This window comes from Toxorhynchites rutilus, chromosome 2, assembly GCF_029784135.1.
Source record: "Toxorhynchites rutilus septentrionalis strain SRP chromosome 2, ASM2978413v1, whole genome shotgun sequence".
Lineage (NCBI taxonomy): Eukaryota > Metazoa > Arthropoda > Insecta > Diptera > Culicidae > Toxorhynchites > Toxorhynchites rutilus.
Window position 1 is genome coordinate 254,092,134 of NC_073745.1, and position 22,596 is coordinate 254,114,729.

Below are 22,596 nucleotides of genomic sequence, written 5' to 3' on the forward strand. Positions count from 1 at the left end.
GTGCTATTTTCATATACCGCTCCCCTAACCAACTTAGTGACGAAACGGCCTCACCTAGTACCATAGACCCGTCTTGGGTTGACTATTCGGGATGAGGGTATGTTCGGCTTGCGTTCGGGTCTATGACAGTTTAACTCTCTTATTCAAAAGATATCGGACAGTGTAGACGTTTTTCCAAGTTTCTCCGAATAATAATCATCAGATGCCATTTCGTTTGTTTAATTATTCCGTATTTTCGACTAACGAATTTTTGATGTTACGAAGTTGTGGAGTAGGCATGAAAGTATGGATTTGCAGAAGGAATGAACACACTTTTAAAATACAAACTATGAATGAACATTATTTTTCCCAAATCAAATTAGTACTCTATGTAAATGAAAATCACTTTTGACTGCAAGAGGTGAAAAAACGCCATGCAAAAATTATGTCTCAAGATAATTTTATATTATAATGATAAGTTTTTGTGAGAATATTTGAAAAATTTATAGAAAATAATTTAAATTAGGGCCAGAACAATATAATTCAAGTAGACAAATAACGTCAAGTAACAATTTTCATACAAACTTTAGCAATGTAAAACTGCCTTCGGGCCGACTAATCTGATAGAGAATAGTTTGCCTCATACAAACTAATGTCGTATCCAGATGTCGGACCGTACCGTCGTCATCACGAATAGGCAACAGCGTTACGGTCGGTGTTAGGTCGATGTTTTTTTCGTCGATTGGATAGTGGCCCACAATCCAATCGACGAAAAAAACATCGACCTAACAACGACCGTAAGGCTGTTACCTATTCACGATGACGACGATTAGGTATCGACATCTGGATACAGCATTAGTTTGTATGAGGCAAACTATTCTCTATCATATTAGTCGGCCCGAATCAGTTTATATTTGCTAAAATTTGTATGAAATTTTTTTCTTTGCATATTTTTTTCTACTTAAAGTACGTTGTCATGACCATAATTTGAATTATTTTCTATAGACGTTCAGATATTCTCAAAAAAAACTTGTCATTATAATATAAAATTATCTCAAAACATATTTTTTATGGCGTTTTTTCACCACTTGCAGGCAATGGTGATTTTCACTTACATAGAGTACTAATTTGATTAAGGAAAAATCATGTTCATTCATAATTTTCATTTTAAAAGTGTATTCATTCCTTCTGCAAATCCATACTGTCATGCCTATTCCCCAATATCGTCAACGCGGATAGTTCGTTAGTCGAAAATACTGAATAATTAAACAAACCAAATGGCATCACTGGTGGTTCTTTTTTCCACTCCGCTAAACTGTCATCTCAAACAAAAACAAATGGATCATACAACTGGTGAGTATGAAATATATTTCGGCTTTTTAATTATTAATTATTTTATCTTGTCTTATCAGCCATGAATACATTCGACTCGTTTGCTTCCATCAATCGGTAAGTGAGAAAGATGATTTCTCCCATCACCACAGTACGGATTTCCACTTCTATCACAGCAGCCAACAACATCCGTTTTCCTGCAGCAGTAACCTCCAACCCCTGTTGGCAATGTCGGGGGACAGCATCAACAGCAGCAGCAGCAGAATTTGACCATGGTATGGTATTGCGAAGAACTTTCCCCATTAGAGGTTCCGTGCTTCTCGCACATTCAAAAATCCTCTTCAGACACGAAAACTCAACGACAAGGAGGTATTTATCAACTTGCTCAGCTGAATTACCACCCGGAGGAACCCGAATACACTGATTCCGTTGTATAGTAGAATGAAAATAGGCGAGGTAAGCGAACGTAATCGCATGATATTTTAATGTTCACATTTTTATCCGGATCATACAACTGGTGAGTAGGGAATTCATTTCTGCTTTTCATTTACTAATCATTTTATTTTGTTTCAGCTATGAATACATCCTCAATCAATCGGCGAGTGAGAAAGATGATTTCCCTCATCACCACATTACTTATTTACACTTCTGTCACACCAGCCAACAGCATCAGCTTTCCCGCAGCAGTATCCTTTAAGTCCAGGCTGCTATTCCGGGGAACAGCATCAACAGCAACAGCAGCAGGACCTGGCCATCGATAGTATTTCGAGCAATTTTCCCCCTCGGAGATCTCGTGCTTCACGCACATTGAAGAATCCTCCTCAGCCACATATCTGTGTCATCAAGGGCAAGGAAGTATTCATCAATGTACTCAGTCGTATTTGAATCGTCAATCCAGACAACCCAGATGCACCGATTCCATTATATACCTTATTTTTATTATACATGGTTTTTTATTATTATTTTTTTCAATAAAATGATTAAAATCGATCAATGTATTTCCTTTTCATTTTCAATAACAAACCAATACAAACAAGCAGCAAGCAGTGCTGGAAGCAGCGCTGCAAGCAGGTCGACGCCTTGCACATGTTGGCGAAAAAGTGGCGTCAAGTTGTTCGATGAATGCATATGAAAGGTCGATAACTCGATTGCAAGGTGGCAGCATTTGAGGTCGATTGTTGACATTTCATCGACCCGATCTTGGCAGGCATAACGGAATGTGGGGGGCAATAACGACCCACAATCCAATCGACGAAAAATTCATCGACCTAACGTGAGCCGAAACGCTGTGACATCTCCGTCATTGATCGAAAATGCGGAATAATTAAAAAACCAATTGGAATCACTGGTGAATTTTTTTTTCTTCGTCGCTAAACTGTCATCCCAAACAAAAACAAATGGATCATACAATTGGTGACGGAGCCGATCTGGCGTAGTGGTAACATCCATACCTCTCACGCTGAAGATCACGAGTTCAATTCTCACTCCCAACATTCTTCCAAAATTGGAAGTAAAATGTGACGAACCAGCCAAAAGTGTTGAAAGTCACTATAATACAGATATATAAAAAAAAAAAAACAATTGGTGACTAAAGAAATTATTATACTTTTTATTCATTAATTATTTTATTTTGTTTCAACAATGGATACATCCGTTCGTTCGGTTGATCCGGCTTTTTTGCTCCCATCAATTGGTGAGTATAAAATATGATTTCCCCCATCACCATTCCACTTCTATAACGGATTCTCACTTCTATAACAGTAGCCATCAGCATCAGCTTTCCCGCAGCAGTATCCTCCAAGCCCTGGTGGCCATGCCGGGGACAGTACCAACATCAACATCAGCAGCAGCAGGACCTGGCCATCGAAGCAATTTTCCCTATAAGAGATCCCGTGCTTCGCGCACATTCAAGAATCCTCCTCAGCCACATATGTGTGTCACGGAGAAATATATCAACGACAACGTACTCAAATGGATTCGAATCGTCAATCCGGACAACCCGGATGCACCGATTATATCTACTTGTTTGTTCACAAAAGTGTTTTTATTACATGCATTTTGGTTCTCTTTTTTTCTTATAAAATTATTAAAAGCAATCAATGAATTCGTTTTCATGTTTCATAACAAACCAATACAAACGAGAGGCGAGCAGTGCTGGAAGCAGCGCTGCAAGCAGGTCGACGCCTTGCACATGTTGGCAAGAAAGTGGTGTCAAATTGTTCGACGAATGCATATGAAAGGTCGATAACTCGATTGCAAAGTGGCAGCATTTGGGGTCGATCGTTGACATCACATCGACCTAATCTTGGCAGGCAAAACGGAATGTGGGGAAGCGAACGAATAATTTACGTAGATTAATCGATCCAAACGTAGAGAGGAAAAAACGAACGGCTGCTGCAGTTTTATCCTGAAAATCAATCATTATCTTTGACGCTCCCTTAAGTTCATAAACGAAGCTCAATGCCGTCAACGCGAATTGAGCTTCGTTTACGACTTTAGGGGAGCATAAGGGGCTGTCCACATACCACGTGGACAACTTTAGGGGGGGTAGGGGGTACGAAAATGTCCACGATTGTCCACGGAGAGGGAGGAGGGGGTTCAGATAATGTCCACGTGGATACATAAAATGAATATTTTTGAAAATACATTAATATCCATAATCAATAAAGAATAAAATCGGCTCTGCATTTTTATCAAATTTCAATCTTGTCGCCCCTTGCGAGTACTCCGTATTTATCAATAAGAGACCATATTTTTTCATATTGTTGAACTGTTTCGCTGAAATGTGTATTTTGAGAGTAACGCACATGAACTGAGAGTGATGGATTTATTTACATTGGCAGAAGAGGATCATACATTCCGCCAGGACGAAGATACCACCAAAGTATGTTATGGCGGATTTACATTAGGGAGATCTATAGCTATAGATGGATTTATTCACGTGAAAAAAGGTGTAAACAGATGAGAATAAATATGATACACTTATTCGAGGTATATATAACTTGAATAAATTCACCATATGTAAACGCTTGTGAATTTCTCACTGGAGAGAAATCACTAAAGTTGGATGCAGTTCTACTTCAGGTGAATAAATTCACCGAAAATATGATTATTCATTATAGAAGTTCACGCTAGTGTAAACGGTTGATGCGATTTCTATAAATCTACAATATATCGGTTCCATACTTTTGCGTCTTGTGTCTGGTGAGATTGGAAAGGAATTCCGTTTAATCTGCTTCTACAGAGCTTCGATAGATTCTAACAAGAACTGCTTATAACCAAGGCGCCTCTATATATACCAGGTGAAACAATCATATGAAATGCACTTTCAGCCATATTGGAATTGCTGTCGGTATTGTTTACAAACAGCATCAGAACGCTGCCGGCGGCTCTCTACAAACTGCTGTGACGCTTATTCGAACGATGCCCACTTTGTTCGGCTTTCGCGAATTTATGTGAAAAAGACGGGATGATTTTGTAGAATTTCATTCTCATCCAGTTCATCCACTACTCTCGCATGTGAAAATGCAAAAATGGCGTATCCTAGCAATAACAAAACAAACAACCCCCGCTCCACAAACCGTAATACCCTTCTCATTGAAGTGATGATGTTGCTTCACCTGTTATACATTTATACAAGCGCCTTGCTTATAACTAAACGAAACTAAAGTCCAGAATAAACTGACATAATTAGCCAATAAAATAGACGTCATATTCCATCAGGATAATGTCAATCTTTGACAACCTGGCCGAAAATGTTAGGTTTGCCTGAGAAGTGCTATTTCACCCGCCATCATCACCAGATATTGCACTTTCCGGTTATCAATTTTTCAGGCCACTTTTCTTGAGCGCAATAATTTCGGCCCATTGGGTAGCATGGAAAAGAACCTTGTCCAGTTTTTTTACGAGAAACCAAACAAGTGTTGGGAGGTTGGGTTTTGAAATTGCGGAAGGATCGATTCAGCAATACCTTACACTGTGTAAACTAGGCATAAGAATTAACCAATCAATATTAAAAAAAAAACTTCGTAAAGAAACTCGATGTTTGGAAGCCACATGAATTATAGTAAATTTTTGCTACATTTTGTAAATTTTGGACTGAATTTTCATTAGAAAATCGATCACGGTGTATAGAAATGGGTAAAATACGATATTGTTTGCAAAGATCATGGGATAAGCAAGACAAACCACTGCAAATAACATCAAAGCCAGGATTACACAAAAAGGGACGTGGTGTGTATGGTGGAACTGGAAGCGAATCTCCGATTATGAGGAGTTACATGGCCAAAAGGTTAATTCCGTGTTGTACGGTTCACAACTGGATAGATTTCACGAGGCGATTATGGAAGAAACCACCAGAATCGATCAACAGAAAAGTGTCACATAAATTTTTGATGACGCTCCAAAAAATTAGGGCGATTAGTTGGGAATTTTTGATGCATCCATGGTTTATCCCAGACCTTGCAAACATAATTGCGATCTATTAAGAAATGATCGAGATATAAGCGTCTGAAATTTTTAGACGTAGTCCTACATCAAAAAAACATTCAGAAATTAAACAGAAAAACGCGAATACTTTTTAAATGACCCAATACATTCGAATAATTGTGTGTTTGTAAGAATGATACTTTGGATTTTTTTCCCTTAAAGTCGGCACGAATTCGGGAACAACCTAATATTTTCCAAGTCTTACGAGGTTGAACAGAAAAATCATTGGTAGATGAAGCCAGCGATCACGATACAGGTTTATTGTTCATTTGAGCCGCCATTTGTGTGTTAAACAAACTAACACTACATAATTTAACACGACATTCTTATAACTTGAACATCATGATGATACCGATATCGATTTTTTATCACTGCTGCTTTGTCTTGCGATTCCAATAACGATTTCGTAATGAAGCCCTAGATTTCATTGTCTGATTTTTTTTTTAAAACATATAACAATTCGGCTGAAAAGTAACACAGTAAAACGATTTGCAACTTTTCGATACCATTTTTATAGTAATCTTTCGGTTTTTCCTCAAAATAGGCCTCGGTTTCGGTAATCACTTCATCATCGGTCTTAAATTTCTTGCCAGCGTACATTCTCTTCAGGTCTGCGAACAGAAAATAGTCGCTGGGGGCCAGATCTGGAGAATACGGTGGATGCGGAAGCAATTCGAAGCCCAATTCATGCAATGTTGCCATAGTTTTCATTCGTTTGGGATTTTTCAATTTTTTCACAATAATAAAAGTTGCTTCACTCTCAATGCTGTAACTCACGAACCAATCGACCGATTGCTGTCAAATTTTGACACGTATCCATGATAGTGCTTTGTGATTGTCAAGTATATTTTTGCAAGAGGTTCTAGATGGACCGTCAACCTTATGAATTTTTCAGCCGAACTGTTACAGCTCAACCAAATAAATAAAATTGGCAAATAATTGTATATGATTATAAAGAATGATAATAAGAATAAGAAAAAAAGAATTTCCGAGAATAGATTCTCAAGTGATTTTTTTATATGGATTTCAGCGGTAAAAACAACCTGACAGCATAAATGGAATTTAGAAGAAACTAAAGAGCGATACAAATAACTTCCCGGAGAATGCTGGATAGAGAATAAACGAATTTAAAATAAACCGCTATTATTATTTAAGCTAACATTGTTATCCATAAAACTATAGAACACAAAATAGAATCAATCCCAAAATAAAATTTAAGAGAGGTTCAATTTTATTTGGATTTTTTTTAGAAATAATTGGTGTAATGTCCACGTGGACAACAGGGGGAGGGGTATAGTAAATGTCCACGTTTGTCCACGGAGGGGGAGGGGGGGTTCAAAAACACGATTTTTCTGTCCACGTGGTATGTGGACAGCCCCTAAAGATAATAATTGATTTTCAGGTGGAATGAACATTTTTTTATTCCACATGGCTTTCTAGCAAATGAGAAATATTAGTCTAACTAATTATTTCTCTCAGTGTTGCAATTAATCGATTATTTGGGTTTAATCGTATCGAATAACAAACTGCTGAAAACTATTCGATTAGCTGATGAACGATTAATTTCAAAAATCGGGGATCACTAGTCGAGTCAGACGAGCTACTCATCTGTTTTTAGTCGAGCTAGGCTTCTGGAATAAGAAAACAAACGAGACGAGCGCTCGTCTGCTCGGCTCGTCTTCTGGAATAGGGCCCATTGTAATCATTCAATGTTAAAGTGAAATTGAAGTGGCTATTATAAGTACAGTGAAGTAAAAACAATGATTTTTGAAGATTTTGCTTGAATTTTCACCAGGAATCATTCATATCGATATTGCAGTGAAATTAAGAAAGATAAAAGCTTAGAGAGTTTCAATGTAATTGATGAAAACAATCAAGATTAATTAGAATGTTTGGGATGAAATTAATATAAATACATTAAAAATTACTAACTTTTAAGTTTTTCACTTCTAAAATGTTATTGAAGTCCACTAATTTGGATGTTCCTGTATTGAACTTTCCTATCTTTCAAATGGAAGCAATAAAATCGTCTTATGTAGCATACTTTTTAATGTAGAGCCAGTTTGAGGCAACAGAGTCCGAAACAAAAAAGTCTAGAACTCTATTATTGTTGAATTTCGAACATATGCGTAGGGGGATTTTTATCATCAAATATGATCGTCTAACACTTCCTGAAATTTCCTGGATAAATTTATTTTTTTCACGTGAGAAATGTGTTTCCTGACTTTAACACGTTAAGCCCAGCGTCGGTCCCTAGGGGACGGCGTAGAGCTTTTTGGTAGGATAGTGCTGACCGACTGGGACTGACAGTTACAAAATAATAAAATAAAAGTATATGCGGTTGGTTTTCGAATATTTTACAAAATGTGACTACTTTCTAGTTGAATTATTGACTATTTTATATCTGCACAATAAGTATCGCAGATATAAAAAGTTGTGCAAACGCGGTTGATGCGCCCTGAATGGAAAGCGCTGCAAGAAAAAAAATCGGGGCTTAATGTGTTAAGGGGATGAATAAAAAAAGTCATAAGAGGGTTGTGTCCGAGACACGACCGCATAGTTGACATAGGATTTCGTTAGGCTATCTGTTGATTTTGGATATGTTTGATGAATTACATCGTTAAACTGTTTTATAATGATTTATATATATATATATATATATATATATATATATATATATATATATATATATATATATATATATATATATGATGAAAACCACCTTCTGTGATCCTAGACGAGATGCCTCCTGTGTTAGTATGGATGAAATAAAGAAAAAAAACTCACCAATGTAATATAAGATAATTACCAATACCGAACACTATTATCCATTTTTCTCATCGGTAAAAACATGTTACTTTAATGTAGAAAAAAACATAATTGAAATGGAAAAGGTAATTTTCATTTTTAATTTTTACTTTCTGATACTTTCTCGTCGTATAAACTTTCCTTGGGTGAAAATGAACACAACAAAACTGACAGCTTAAACCAAATGACCTGTTCTCGAGCTGGAACACACCTTGGTTTTATTTTATGAAAATTGAAATACATCGTTTCAAACATCAAATAATTTTTAACACAACTGCTACCATATACAATTTTACACTGACACTTGTGCTAAGAACACCATCGATCGGTCATTGATATGAAATTTCACGAAGCAACCAACATTAAAGTTCCAAATTTAAATTTTACTTGCTATAATAAATCGTAACACTCATTTTACTTGCAATATAAAAATGCCCCTGACTTGCATATATTTGATTTGATTTGATTTGAATACATTTCGGTGGGAGTATTCCATTCTTTGTTTTTGAGAGGCTTTGAACTTTGCAGTTCATTCACCTCTATAGGTGGGAGTAAAAGCTCCCCCTACTTTTATGTATTTGCAATACCGATTTTCCCAGGCAGCTTGGTTTTGATGTCTCTGTTAAGGACCCGCCGCATGTGTCGTCAATTTCGACCAATTTGAAGTGGGTATTTCCGTTAGGGGCTCAGAAAAAGGGTAGTAGGTTAGAAATATTGTGGCTCGGGAAAAATATCATGGGTATAAGACGGTCTGTGATACCGTGCGTGAGTATTCGAGTTATGATTTTGCGCGCTGAATGTCCAAACCAAAATATCTATAATTGTGGAAATTTATTCAGATCGTGGTGTGCAATAATTTCGAATTGCGATGAATGATATATTTGAAAACAAAAATTAACCGGGCAAACGTATGCCGTCCGACGTTCGCTAAAGCTCGGATGGACCTTGCTAAAGGATCGTATCCTATGTTTCGAACTAACCAATCAGTGGAACACAGGATCATGTGCGAGGAATAGCCGTTTCCGACGGCGGGTCGGGCGGTCGACTCGGACCGCGTGGTGATGACGGATTGAGCCGCCTCGATTCCTTATCCTGGTGATTAGAGACCTCAGAATAAATTACGAAAAACGAAAAAAAACTGGGTCGAACAAAGAGTCCACTGATACATAAAAGTCTTAAAAATCGCTGAAAAATCTTCCATTTCCTCGTTTTCAACGATTCGTGACTTGTTTACATTCGCCATGGATAACATCACATGGTCCGTTCTGCCTGTATACTATGAGGGTTTTTCATTGATCATTCATAAAAATTTTGATCCGTTATTCGTGCTGTATGCATGATTTTCCAAATCTGATAAATGTAGGGTGTAGCTCACGAAATTCTTAATCTAATTCAATCAATAACTCATGGACGCTCTCTTACTTGATAAAACGCAAGAGGTTTGTTAAGTTCGAAGACGCAATGTCTGGTATACACAACATCCCTTCTGATGTTGTATGCCACTTAGGACCACACATCTTTCTTATTTTCTTCAACGGCATCTGCAGTTGTCTTCGCTGACTGATGTATGCAGATCACCTGAAGATCTGTCGTGTCGTTTCCTCATCGCTGGACTGCTGTGTGTTTCATGAGGATCCTAAATTCGCAACTGGCTTGGTGCAATTTAAATAATATGCGGTGTGAGGTAATATCCTTTATTCAGCGCTCTCTAATAGATTTCGCTTACACAGTGGTCTAGGACAACCAGGAAATCCTAGATCTCGGCATACTGAAGGACTGATGGAAATTTAGCGAACAACTCTTCGCGATTTCCACCAAAGCGCAAGCTTTCTTCCGACGCAACCTTCAATGAAGTGAACGCTTTGAAGATCTTATTTTGTTCTCTAGTTTGAAGCACAATGGAATACGTGTTCCGCCGCCTGCACTGGACCAGTTCCGTTATACTACCGGCATGTTAAGATCGCTGCTGATTAATTAATTTAGAGACGCTAGCCAACCGATTTTGATGTCTTTTTTTAGGCAGCTACCGTATTCACGATGCGCGTAGAATTCTGCTCTAACGTTATCGTTGCTATCCAGATGGGGACTGTGCTTATGTTGAAAATGTGGCTTCCTCAACCTGCAAATCCGTTCATTGACCAACCAAGCACCAGTTTCTGCTTCTCGACCCAACTCGTGTGTTTGCCGCAGCTCTGGTAGATGGTATAACCACCTTGGAACGATCGCACCAGCGAACCTATCCAGCACATACCTCCTAGCGCCATTATATTGGAATTGCGGGTTCTCAATATCCCCTTAGAGGCGAATGAACTGCAAAATTTAAAGCCTCTCAAAAACAAAGAATCAATCAATATCTCCGAAAGAATTCGGGCATTCTGCCATATCCATGTCCCGAGTTCCCAATCTGTAGTCCGGGTTATTTGCTAAAAAGCAATTCCACCCTCTCCGAATTTTTTGAAACTTGGTACTTATGAAACTACCTAGAATCACAATTTTCGTATGATATGACCAATATAACCCTGTTGCGGTCGTTTGTCTGCTCTCAGCCACCACAGTAAGGAATCATACTAAATTATTTATTCAACGATGTAACAGTTCACATTTTTTCTAAATGAATTTTAATGTCTAGTAAACTTTTTCACAAATGTATACTATGAACAATAGGTAACGGTACGCGGTATAAACAAAATATTGTTAGCGTGGAAAGATAGGTGGATTTCTTCCAAGGGAAATTAATTCCGGCCGCAAAGGGTTACTGATTTTTGGAAAAGGCGTATTCAAAATCATTGATATTTCTTTCATAAAATCAGATGTCTGATTAAAATATGATGGTGATTGATGTGATTCAACATGAAAAACTATATCCAAATTCATAAATTATCAAAAATACATATCTCCATTTCGGGGAGTCCGACACAGCACCACTATATGTGAAACTTTGATGAATCAAAAAAGCTATCCAATAAAAAAATACAAGAATATATCGAAGAGGGGGGTGTTTTGAGATATGAAATGTTTTTGAAATTAAATTAAATTTTTGAGTAAGATTTTTTAACAGTGTATTCTAAATGTTTTTTTAAGTAGACAATTGATTTTCGAACAACTTTGTCAAACAATATATTGTAATCAAACATCTAGATTTTGAGTTATGATGTTTTGAAAAAAAGATCAATGATTTTTATAAGGCCTTCATAAAAATCAGCCGTTATTTAAATTGGTAATATTATAATGAAAATTGTGATTTTGGGTTGCTTTCATCATAAACACTATGTTTCAAAAAAATCGGAGGGGGTCGGGTCAAAATTTGCTTTTTTTGTCCGATTTAACTTGGAATTATCCAAAGGTCTAATTCGATGGCCATAAGCGCTCCGTGTCGTTGGAGGATCATCTTACAAAGAGCTATTTAGAGTCCGACGCGAGGACGAGAACAATAATTAACCGCCCCCCGACATGAAAAACAAATGCTGTTTTGACCCGTCCCTCTATATTGCAGTACTAAATTGAATAAATGTAACGTACCCATAATCGCCTGACTTTCCGAACATGTTTCAGTCAAAGGCGGTTGGATAATTGATTTCCTGTCCAACGGTAAGTGACGGACAATAATATCAATGAACGCTTTCATTCTTGTATTTTTCATCGATTAAAAAAAGTGAAGAATAAGTTGCACTTCCATTTATTTGGTATCTATTCGTTGTTCAATTAATCAGTGAAGTTAGCTGTGAAAAACTTTCGACGAACTTCGGAGAGAAATTATACACAACTAATTTCGCAAATCACCTGAGATTTTTCCCATTTTTGACGGATCACAACTACCTGAACATAATGAGGATACACTTACCCTCACCCACTGAGGATGACATAGATTATCTTATATTGCTAAAGGTAGGAAGGTTCCGAACGAAGTGATTTTCAAAAATGGAGAGATTTAAAACCGTAGCCAAGAAAAGTATTATCTACCTTTGAGTGAACCAGGTAATTCGAGAATAATAGGGAATTGGAAGAATGAAATGTGGAAGTTGTAATAAAATAATAATTGCAGGTAATAATCCAACAATTGCCAAGTTTTGAATCGTTTGCATATATAGAAGAATTTTGCTTCACATGAATTGTATGGAAATACAACATAATTAGCCTCACAACCACAATAGTGTTCCTCTTTTCTAAAGGTTTTCTCATCGATTTACGACTTCTGATAAATTTTTAGGGCACATTCATTACTCATGTGTTCTTCGTGTATACTGGCGTAGTATACAATACGTATATAATAAAAATCTATCTATGTAACTCACACTCTATTTTAACATAAGAATGTGAGAAATCGTATTTGTTCTACGGAACAAGATAGGGTGGAGCAACACAAATTGCTTCTAACGAGGTAACATTGATCTCTTTCCAAATTTTCAACATATTAACGGGCATGTGTGGGGCAAGCTAGGGTTCTGGGACGATTGCCTCAAACGCGTGATTCGAGATTATATCATTATGTTAATCATATAAGGATAAGTTAGGGGACTTATCAGCCAGTGGTGGACACATTTATAGAGACAACCCAACAGCATCTCAACTTTGAGGGAATCCTTATCATGCCAAAGTTTTCGGCTGTCGTCGTCATTCATGGGGTTGAATATCCGAAAGATCGGATACTGCAAGCCTCCTTTCTTCCCGGCAATGCAATTCTAAACTCCAGCATAACTAGAAGATAACGGCGAAATTCATGGCTGTGTGATATAGATTAAATTCCTACTATCTCTGTTTCTAATATATAAGCGATTTCCTGGTTAACATAATTCACATTTATTTGGATTGCTATATAGTATTCTTTGTATAGTTTCTATGAAGTATGTTAAATCATTACTAATTAATTTACACTTGCTACATTCCACAAAACCTATGAAACTATCAGAACTGAGGAAAAGTATAGATACATGGTGCTTTGTGTGTAGTGGAAAATAAAAATTTCTTTAACGTTTTGTTGTTCAAATGATTTCATATAATGAAAAAAAAGGAAACACTCTTCTCTAGTGTTGATTGCAATTCAAGTTCCTGAATTAGGATCCGAAATTCACAAATTCTATTTGCATTTCAATTGGTTAGATCGATCGTCGGAAATTAAACTATCGAAATGGAAGTTTCTGCTACACCACTGTTTTTGTTTAATAAATATACATTCTTCGAGCTATTCATCGACCGGTCGGCCTCATGAAGTGAAGTCGGATGGCATTTCTCAGCTGTTGTTTACTCCTTACTGGCGCTTTCGTTGCTATCGGTCGATTTGCGTTCCACGCTTCCAGTCGAACTGTTGGCTGAACTTTCCTTTTTCCCAGCGTTGCTGCTGGCAGAGGTCATGTCCATCGATTGTATCTGTGCTTCGTGCAGCAATTGCATTACTTTCAACGAGGTCAGCGATCCCAACCGCTCGGGCAGCTTCCTCAGAATTTCCCCCACATACAACCCGAACGCGCCGTGCTCGTCAAGGTTAACCGCGTGATCCAAATTGTTTTGATACTTCACGGTACGGTTCAGATTGTAGTTCGAAACGGACGCTGCCTCGTCCATGTCAAAGTTGAGCCGCTGGCGCTTTGGTACGTTGTACGATGCCTCCACGTTGGAGGCCGGTATGGGCGATTCGGCTGGAGTCGGGTGTGAGATGCCCGCCGCCCGATAGGCAGCATGCGAAACCGCCAGTGGGTTCGGTCCCATCTGGGACGAATGATGGTGATCTCGGGCCCCGTGGGGTGTTCCCCCCTGCTGTCCGGCCACGTGAGGTGATTGAAGGTGGTGCATTGATAATTCCTGTCCGGGATGGAACCCGGGCGGACCTTGGTGTTGCGCGTGAGGATACTGTTGCTGCAGTTTCGCCTGCTGCGCTTGGTAGTGCAGTTGGGCTTGTGGGTTCTGGGCAGCTGCCACCTGTTGTAGATCCAGGTACGCGTGGAGATCGTCCTTGGCGTCCTCCATCTGACGTTTGCGAAGAGCGTTCACCGGATTGGACTCATCGTCGCTGCAAGACACGAGTGAGCGAGCGTTAGTTTTTCACATTGTTGGATGATGATTGTATTGGTATGACAAATGATCGTAATGTAGTGATTGTTTAATCAACAACAAAATTAGTAATGTTGCTGTGTTCAACATTTTTGAATCGATAGTTCAACTCAATCACATCGACTAGAAATGATTGATGCATAACAGTACTGGACGCAAAAAATATATGTGCCCACTCATGTTAATAAAGAATCCCTTTCCTTATTCTGCATGAAAATTAATAATTCATATTTATGAAATGAAACTGAAATGAAAAAAACCCAAAAACAAATTAAAGGGTCTGTGGGACTTTCACAGATGAAAACTACAAAACAAATTGTTTGTTATCGATTTATCGAGATATGAAGTTGGTGAGGCAGATGTACGAAAAAGTATGTAAACAGTATGAAAAAGTGTAATCGCCAGGTGGGCAAATCCACGAAATGATTAATTTGAATTCGATGATGATTTCGATTTCTATAGAATTAAACGTCTTACATTTGCACTAAAACATAAACACGATACAGATAGATTCTGATCTGTTTTCGCGATTCCGATCGCGACTCCACTCTATGGCGAAGTTGACAGACGGTACGACTACCAAAATTGTAATGCACTTCGAAATAAATTCGACTGGATGTGTCAAAAATCGCACAGAACTAGTAAAAAAAACGTAGATGCCATCCTTCAACATCTTGAATGTCTAAAGGTAAGGGGCATTCGACGAAACATCAGGACGACGGGTATCCTCACAATCGAAGGTACAACGATGCTAGGGCACATCGACGTATTCTATCAGAGATATAGGGCCCATCAAGACCACCCTGTACGTTTGCTGTTTAACAAATGCTAAACATTAGGCCACACGCGAGTTCGCTGTCAACAGCAGGACATGTCTAAACTGCAGTAAGCAACATGGAATAAACAAGAATATGCCCAAATCAGGCTTTCAATATGTAAATCTAATGACTCAGCAGCCAAAAATTTTCAATCTACCACCGATATTCAGAATATTCGCATTGACAAAGACCAGTACTGTAGCTCTCTCCTAAGATAAGACAATTCATTCAATCATAAAAAAAACAATTGAGAAAAAGGACGCCAAGATCAAAGCTATGATCAAGATCTATGAAGGCCAAATCCATGCGTAGCCTTCCAGTAAAATGGTAACGAGTCGATTCCTGTAAATATTTCCGACTTAGAAGATACAAAGCATCACGGAAAAGAACGCTTTTCTATTTCAATCTTTCTTCTCGGATCTTCTCATCAGATGAAGGCACAGTTCATAACCAAAAAATACGCATATATCAGTAATCCTATCATCGTTATATACGTAATTGTAGACGCACTCATTGTTTCATCACTACCCCTGAGGTATAGCAGAGCGACTAGGAGACGCACCCGGAAACCAAGATACATGTACCCAGAAGTACAATATGCTGACACGCAAATGGACTACGACATTAGAACCCGATCGAACGTCTTCGGTAATCTTCTTTTTGGTTTTCAAGAGGCTTTAATAGTTGCATTTCATTCGCCTCTATCTTTAGCAATATAGACTTGTATGATCATTAGGGTGCCAATGAAAATGGTCATCTCTAACTCTTTTTTCCAATAAAAATAATAATCTCGATTTTTCATTAGACCAAAAACAGCGGCGCGTTGATGATTCAACAGCCGTTGATGCTGAGAACATAGAGAAGCTGCAACTGACAGTTTACTGTGCTGCTGTGGCGACCGCTAAAAGTTTGGGATATCGTGTGAGGCCAAGAAGCGGACTGCTTCAACATCTCCGTGAAAGGCGTGAGCCTACATGGCGAAGGAGATTGGAGCAACGGATCCTGAACAAGCGCCCCACAATTGGAAGACTGATGGCGTATAAAAAGAGGCAGCAGATTGGCGAAATTATGTCGCCAAGTTGCTGTGGTCGCTCGGCTTACTGAACTTCGCCAGCTGGGAGCTCACCAGCTGACGGAAAAACTCGACACACTGGTACAGCAATTTACCGTCTTAACAAAACGGCTGAAACGTTACTCTGACTCTGCAAAGCGCCCCACAATTGGAAGACTGATGGCGTATAAAAAGAGGCAGCAGATTGGCGAAATTATGTCGCCAAGTTGCTGTGGTCGCTCGGCTTACTGAACTTCGCCAGCTGGGAGCTCACCAGCTGACGGAAAAACTCGACACACTGGTACAGCAATTTACCGTCTTAACAAAACGGCTGAAACGTTACTCTGACTCTGCAAAGCGCCAAGACCAAAATGAAAGAATGTTGAATGAATAACGAAAAAGCGTTCTACGATCACATTAGCGACGAGAAGCTCGACTACCGCGAAGGTTTGCCAGATACAAGCGATGTGACCAACTTTTGGGATATTATTTGGAAGACCCCAGTACAACAAGACGGGAGGAGAAGAGTTGTGGTGAAATTAGAGAGATGCCAGCTATCATCGTCCGAGAGAACGATGTCCGCGAAGCCTCGTGGTAGCTGAGGAACTGGGCAGCACTGGGCCCCGATGGTGTTCAGAACTTCTGGCACAAGAGGCTGACCGTCGCACATCCAAAGAGAGCTGAGTACTTCAACAAGGTGCTACGTAACCCACACAACCTTCCTGAATTTGCCACCCGTGGCGTACCCTTTCTTCTCCGGAAAGACAGCAACACATCGAACCCATCAAAGTACAGACCGATAACGTGTCTATCGAGTCTGTACAAAATACTGAGCAGCATCATTACCGCCAAAGTTTCTGCCCACTGCGAACAACATCACATCATCGCAGAAAAGCAGAAAGGATGCAGGAAAAATACGCATGGCTGCAAAGACCAGGCCATCATCGACGCAGCCATAGTTGGCCAGACGGTATATAACCAGTGGAACCTAAGTATGGTCTATATCGATAACAGGAAGGCTTATGACTCCATACCTCATTCGTTTCTCGTCCGGGTACTGGAGCTTTACAAAATTGATCCCACCGTCATTAGATTCCAGCAGCATGCGACGAGGCAGTGGAGTACGTCTCTGCACATTAGTGATGGAGAAAATGTGTTGCAGTCTAGAATGCTGCAGATAAAGAGAGGGATGTTTCATGGCGAATCTTTCAGCCCGCTTTGGTTTTGTCTGGCACTGAACCCCCTCAGCAGGACGCTCAACAGAAACGGTCATGGCTATAAAATAAGGTATGGGGACAGCGCCCTCGAAGAAGTGACTCATACCTTTTACATGGACGATCTCAAGGTCTACGCCGATTCACGCCAGTGTGTAGGTGTAGCTATCCGAGTTGTGAAAGAAATAAGCAGGGACATCTGCATGGAGTTCGGACTCGACAAGTGCCGCTGTGTCCATCTGCTGAAAGGATAACTTACCGATTCCGGAGGCTACGAGGTCTATGACGGCAAGTCGATAAGAGACATGGTTCGTGCCGAATCCTATAAATACCTTGGACTTTCCTCAACGCGGGGAATAAAGTACGTGCGATCAACACATTCGCGGTTCTCCTGCTGTCCTTCAGTTTTGGTGTCGTCAAGTGGAGATGATAATACTGACTGAGAAGACCTTGAGAGAGGGATGAGGAAAGCATTCAAAAAGGCCGGGATGCACCATCCTCAATCGACACTGGAGAGAGTATCAGTACCACGCAAAAAAGGGAACTTGGAATCGTCGACATATCTGCACTGTGTGTTGCCCAGGTACGACAACTGCGCGAGTACTTCGCAGAATGTGCCAACCAAAACGGGCTGTTTGCGCCGCTGACAGAGGATACAGCGTTCTGCACTTGGCGCAAGCGGAGTACCAACTCAACTGCAATCTGCAGACAGTGGAGGAGAACATTGCAGTTTGGAAGGAGAAAGCAGTACATGACACCCCCATAAACTGGATCGGCCACACGTCGACAAAGCCGCATCTAATTTGTGGCTAACGCGTGGTGAACTCTCTTCAGTCGTTGAAGCCGACATGAGAGAGCGGGAGGTGGAATCTAAAATCATGCTTTTTCTGTCCATGTGTCTACGAAAAAACTTTAATGGCGGATGTCGTCAAAACGGATCCAAAGAATCCGATGCCTTCTTAATATGCTCTCCCATAAGCTCTAGCAATATTGTTCCACTTATGTTAATCGGAGTGAATGATTTCCAACAACAGCCGACAGATGATTTTGGCATGAATATGGTTCTTCGCCATTTTCATACCAAAAAATACCATTTTCAAAAATTTCATCAATTATCATCTACCACCTCCTTGAGGGGTTTTTTTTTATTATATGAAATTTCTACTTCTGGAAGGTGGTAACACCAGAACAAATTCATAAACAAGTGTTGAATGTATAAAAGACCCGTTACCTTCAATTAGAACAGTAAGAAGATGGGTTTGCTAAATTTAAACGGGTTCAAATGAGTCTTGAAGACGATCCACGTGAAGGAAAAATTGCATCAACACCAAAAATTGTTTTGTTTGTTCATTACAAAACAAGTGGTCACAAGTTTTTATTTACACTATCACATTCACTAGGCTGACAGTGAACATAGTGACGAAATGAGATGGTGACATCAGATCCAGCTTAAGCGTTCTTTTTTAGAATTGGGAATACTACCAAGATTTCGACTGAATGCTAGGCGTATGATACGATTGAATTCAACGGGATTATTGTCAGCGGAGTTCTAGATGAATATCAGTTGTTAAATATCTAATAATAATTTTCGATTAATTTATTTAATTAAATAATTTCATGGTGGTTCAAGATGAATGCCCTGGAAAATACTTTTTTTTTGTGACCTTTATTCTGAGAATCAAACTGAAATGCCTTTGATGTTTGAATAGAAATGTGAAATGTTTATTTCATGTTTGAAGAAAATCCAATGCTTATATAGCAAAAAAAGGAAAAAGGCATTCAAAGATCAAAGATCGATTCAGCGAAGATCGATTCTTTGGTACCGATTTCATCAGTGAATCGATCCCTGTGCCGTTTAGAAAATCGATCCATCAAGATCGATCTTTTTCTGAAGATCGTCCAATCCTAAACGAAACACAACATTGTAGGCGTTTCGTAAAAAATAAAAAGAATATGCCGCGTTGTATCCATGACTATGAATGGGACTCGCAAGCAGCTAAGTTGTGAAGCAAATTAGGCTCAGCTCTGAATCAAGTTGGAGTTCACAAATCGGGGTGCTAACATAAGTTTTCTTCGAGATACAAAACTAACTTTGTTCGTGAATAACATCAAAACTATGAACGCATAGTATTATTTGAGGCTTTTTGAACAGTTAAATTTAAAATTTCGTGAATCAAAATCTGATAGCAGCCGTGTCTGATAAAGTGACAGTCTTCCAATTTCTCACTTCATAAGTTCTTTTATTTTTATAGGTTACATATGTTTCACGGAGCCAAACACTGTTCTGTTTAAATTTCCGCCTAAATCTGAACGATTAGTACGGGACGGTTCGAGATCAGTGATATATTTTTGGAATTGAGACATTATACACGAAGACCGATAGCTTTATAAAAATAATTTGGGACATGTAATCAAGGTCTAACTGACGCAACATATCCTGCACTGGCACCTTGGGTTTTTTTTCTCAGACCCGGTGAGTGTTTTCTATATTGGTCTTCGCAACAAGATATAGTTCGCATGACCAAATGGTGTTTTCGATGTCGTGATAACTTGTACATTGGTGCCGGCAAGGCTCATACAAAAGAGCAGCGTATCTAGCAGACAGTGATTGGACAATAGTCGAGAGAAGGTACGCTGCAAATTCAGCAATATACGCTGAACAAGAGATCTGAAGATTGCGGTAGGTGCTGGAAATTTCACTGATCACTCCAAATTCTGTGCACTCGTGCATAGAGGACCATCAGTAAAGTACAATACTTTGTATCGAAGGGCGTTGGAGTGATCTGCGATAGAAGAATAATCTGGAATTCCACGGATTTCCTGCTACATGGACAGATCGAAATTAACATTAAAATAGACACGTTTGTGAGAATACACGAAGGAGTTTTACCTGACATGCAGACCAATTCATGATATAAATTCAGGAATACAAAGTAAAAATTATCTCTATTGGCTGCTCAAAATTTCAAAATTCACATGGGTTCATGGCCCCATACTGGATTGGGAACCGAAAAAATAATAAAGAGAAGTGATCTTTTGGTGGAAGTATGAAGTTTCTACCAAAATTTCGAGAATCCTCACTTCAGGGATGAAATTCATTAATGAGCAGATACCTGGAATAAGTGTATTGAAGCTCAGAGAGATTATACTGAATAATCCACAACCAAACCATAAAATTGGGTTTTTCTAGCGAACATAAAAACTTATTTAACAATCTAATATATCATGGTTTTTTGTCTCGATCGAACAAAAGTATGAGAAGAGATGAAATAAAATCCTTCAACTAGTACTCACGTATCAGGATCGGCATCCCCGTTGGGCGCCCGCGGTCTCCGGATCTTTATGTGCTTGTTGAGGAACTTGAGCTTATCGAGCAGTGGCCACTCGCTGCAGTTCACTCCATTCTTCATGATTCGTCGCTCGACGGTAAACCGGCAGCGGAAGTACGTCATTCGCTTCTTGCACTGATCCACGTTCATGTCGCACAGGCGTCCCAACTCTCGCCATGCTTTTTCCTTCTTCGATTGGAACTTGTAGTGCGGATGGCTCTTGTCGTACAGGACCGGCATCCGACGATAGTACTCGCATAGTTTTTCATCTTTCTGAAATTAAGAGGAGAGAAATTTAAATTGATTTATTTATGGTTAATCATCGACTGAGGGTAAGAAGAATAAAAAAAATAATTGTGAGAACCTCTAACGCGTTAATGGGTAGAAAATCTTCCTTTGGTTTAAAGGCGGCGGCTGCGGCAGCAATATTTGACAGAAACTGTTGTTCCATGATAACGGCCGGATATTCCATCATCATGAGGCCCCTTTTTCTTAAAACTTTTGGTTATCTAAACAATTAAAGATAGGAAAGCGTGTCAATAACACATCTGAACCATCGACACGGCAACAGCTTGGGTCAGGCGGAGTCGTTTTAATACTTAAAATCAAATACAAACATAAACTGTCCATCAGGGGGCGCGCGCGCACACACAACAAAGTAAAGAAATGGAAAAGCAAATAACAAATGGAAATTATTTCTTAGCCGGTTTAATCAAATAAGAGAAGCTAAAAAACGAAACATTAGCGTTAGCATTTGGAGGCAAGTTCGTTACACGTTCGTTACTTGCAGCAGTAGCAGTCGGTGGGTGGATGAGGGGAAACTCTTTTAATAGCTTCTTTCGAATGATCTACGCGCGCGATGACAATGAATCGCGCGCCAGTTACACTGTTCGTTGCTTAGGGTTTTTCAAACAGTGTTTTCGAATTATAAACGCAAGATGCAGTGGCAGCATGTGCGGCACTCCCCCAACTGGCGGCGAAATTTTGTAGTTATGTAATGAAACGAATAATTTATTACCAATCCTAATCTAGCTCTAACATCCGAATTGCAAATGAATAAACTACTTTTGAGTGCTCCGTTTCATGCTTCTCACCAACCAAGAAGTAAGTAGAGCCACATGTAAACATCTATAACAAACAAAAACCCGAAAGATATGTGTGCCGACTCTCGGACTTCTATCTCTATTCTCCTCTCTGATGTATCACGATTTTATTTTTCCGATCGATAATATTATTTCAGTTAGCAACTTCTCCTATATTTGTTCGACACTTTTCAAAGACTAGAAGTAGACTGAGAAGTTATATTTCTCGTCCGCAAGTCATTCCCTGCCGTTCGTCGTACAATCCGAAACCGAGTGCTTCAACTTGTATTTGTAGGTATAATATTATAATAATAAAAGAGTCTCTGCGCTTCTATACTGTATAGCCCCGGGTCGGTTCGTTCGCTCTTTTAAATTTTATTGTTTGTTTAATCTTGTTCCTTTTTCTATTTCTGTTCGTTTGTTATTATACTTCGCTTGTATTTTCCAACC

General features: G+C 39.2%; 1 protein-coding gene across 6 annotated transcripts in view; it reads right to left on the bottom strand.

Annotated features, from left to right (window-relative positions):
- Nucleotides 1-13,386: 13,386 nt before the first annotated feature.
- LOC129768986 (bromodomain-containing protein DDB_G0280777-like) overlaps nucleotides 13,387-22,596 on the bottom strand; it is a 46,472-nt gene continuing 37,262 nt past the window's right edge. The window contains exons 1-4 of one of the 6 annotated variants that reach the window (XM_055770955.1): nucleotides 22,163-22,557; nucleotides 21,429-21,573; nucleotides 21,030-21,337; nucleotides 13,387-14,611 (exon numbers count right to left, since the gene is read on the bottom strand). In XM_055770955.1, the coding sequence (XP_055626930.1) occupies nucleotides 13,846-14,611; nucleotides 21,030-21,337; nucleotides 21,429-21,542 (1,188 nt within the window). In that variant the 5' untranslated portion in view covers nucleotides 21,543-21,573; nucleotides 22,163-22,557 and the 3' untranslated portion in view covers nucleotides 13,387-13,845. Of the gene's footprint in view, nucleotides 14,612-21,029; nucleotides 21,338-21,428; nucleotides 21,574-22,082; nucleotides 22,558-22,596 lie in introns of those variants that run through there. The other 5 variants (XM_055770953.1, XM_055770951.1, XM_055770950.1 and 2 more) reach the window with 5 other exon arrangements.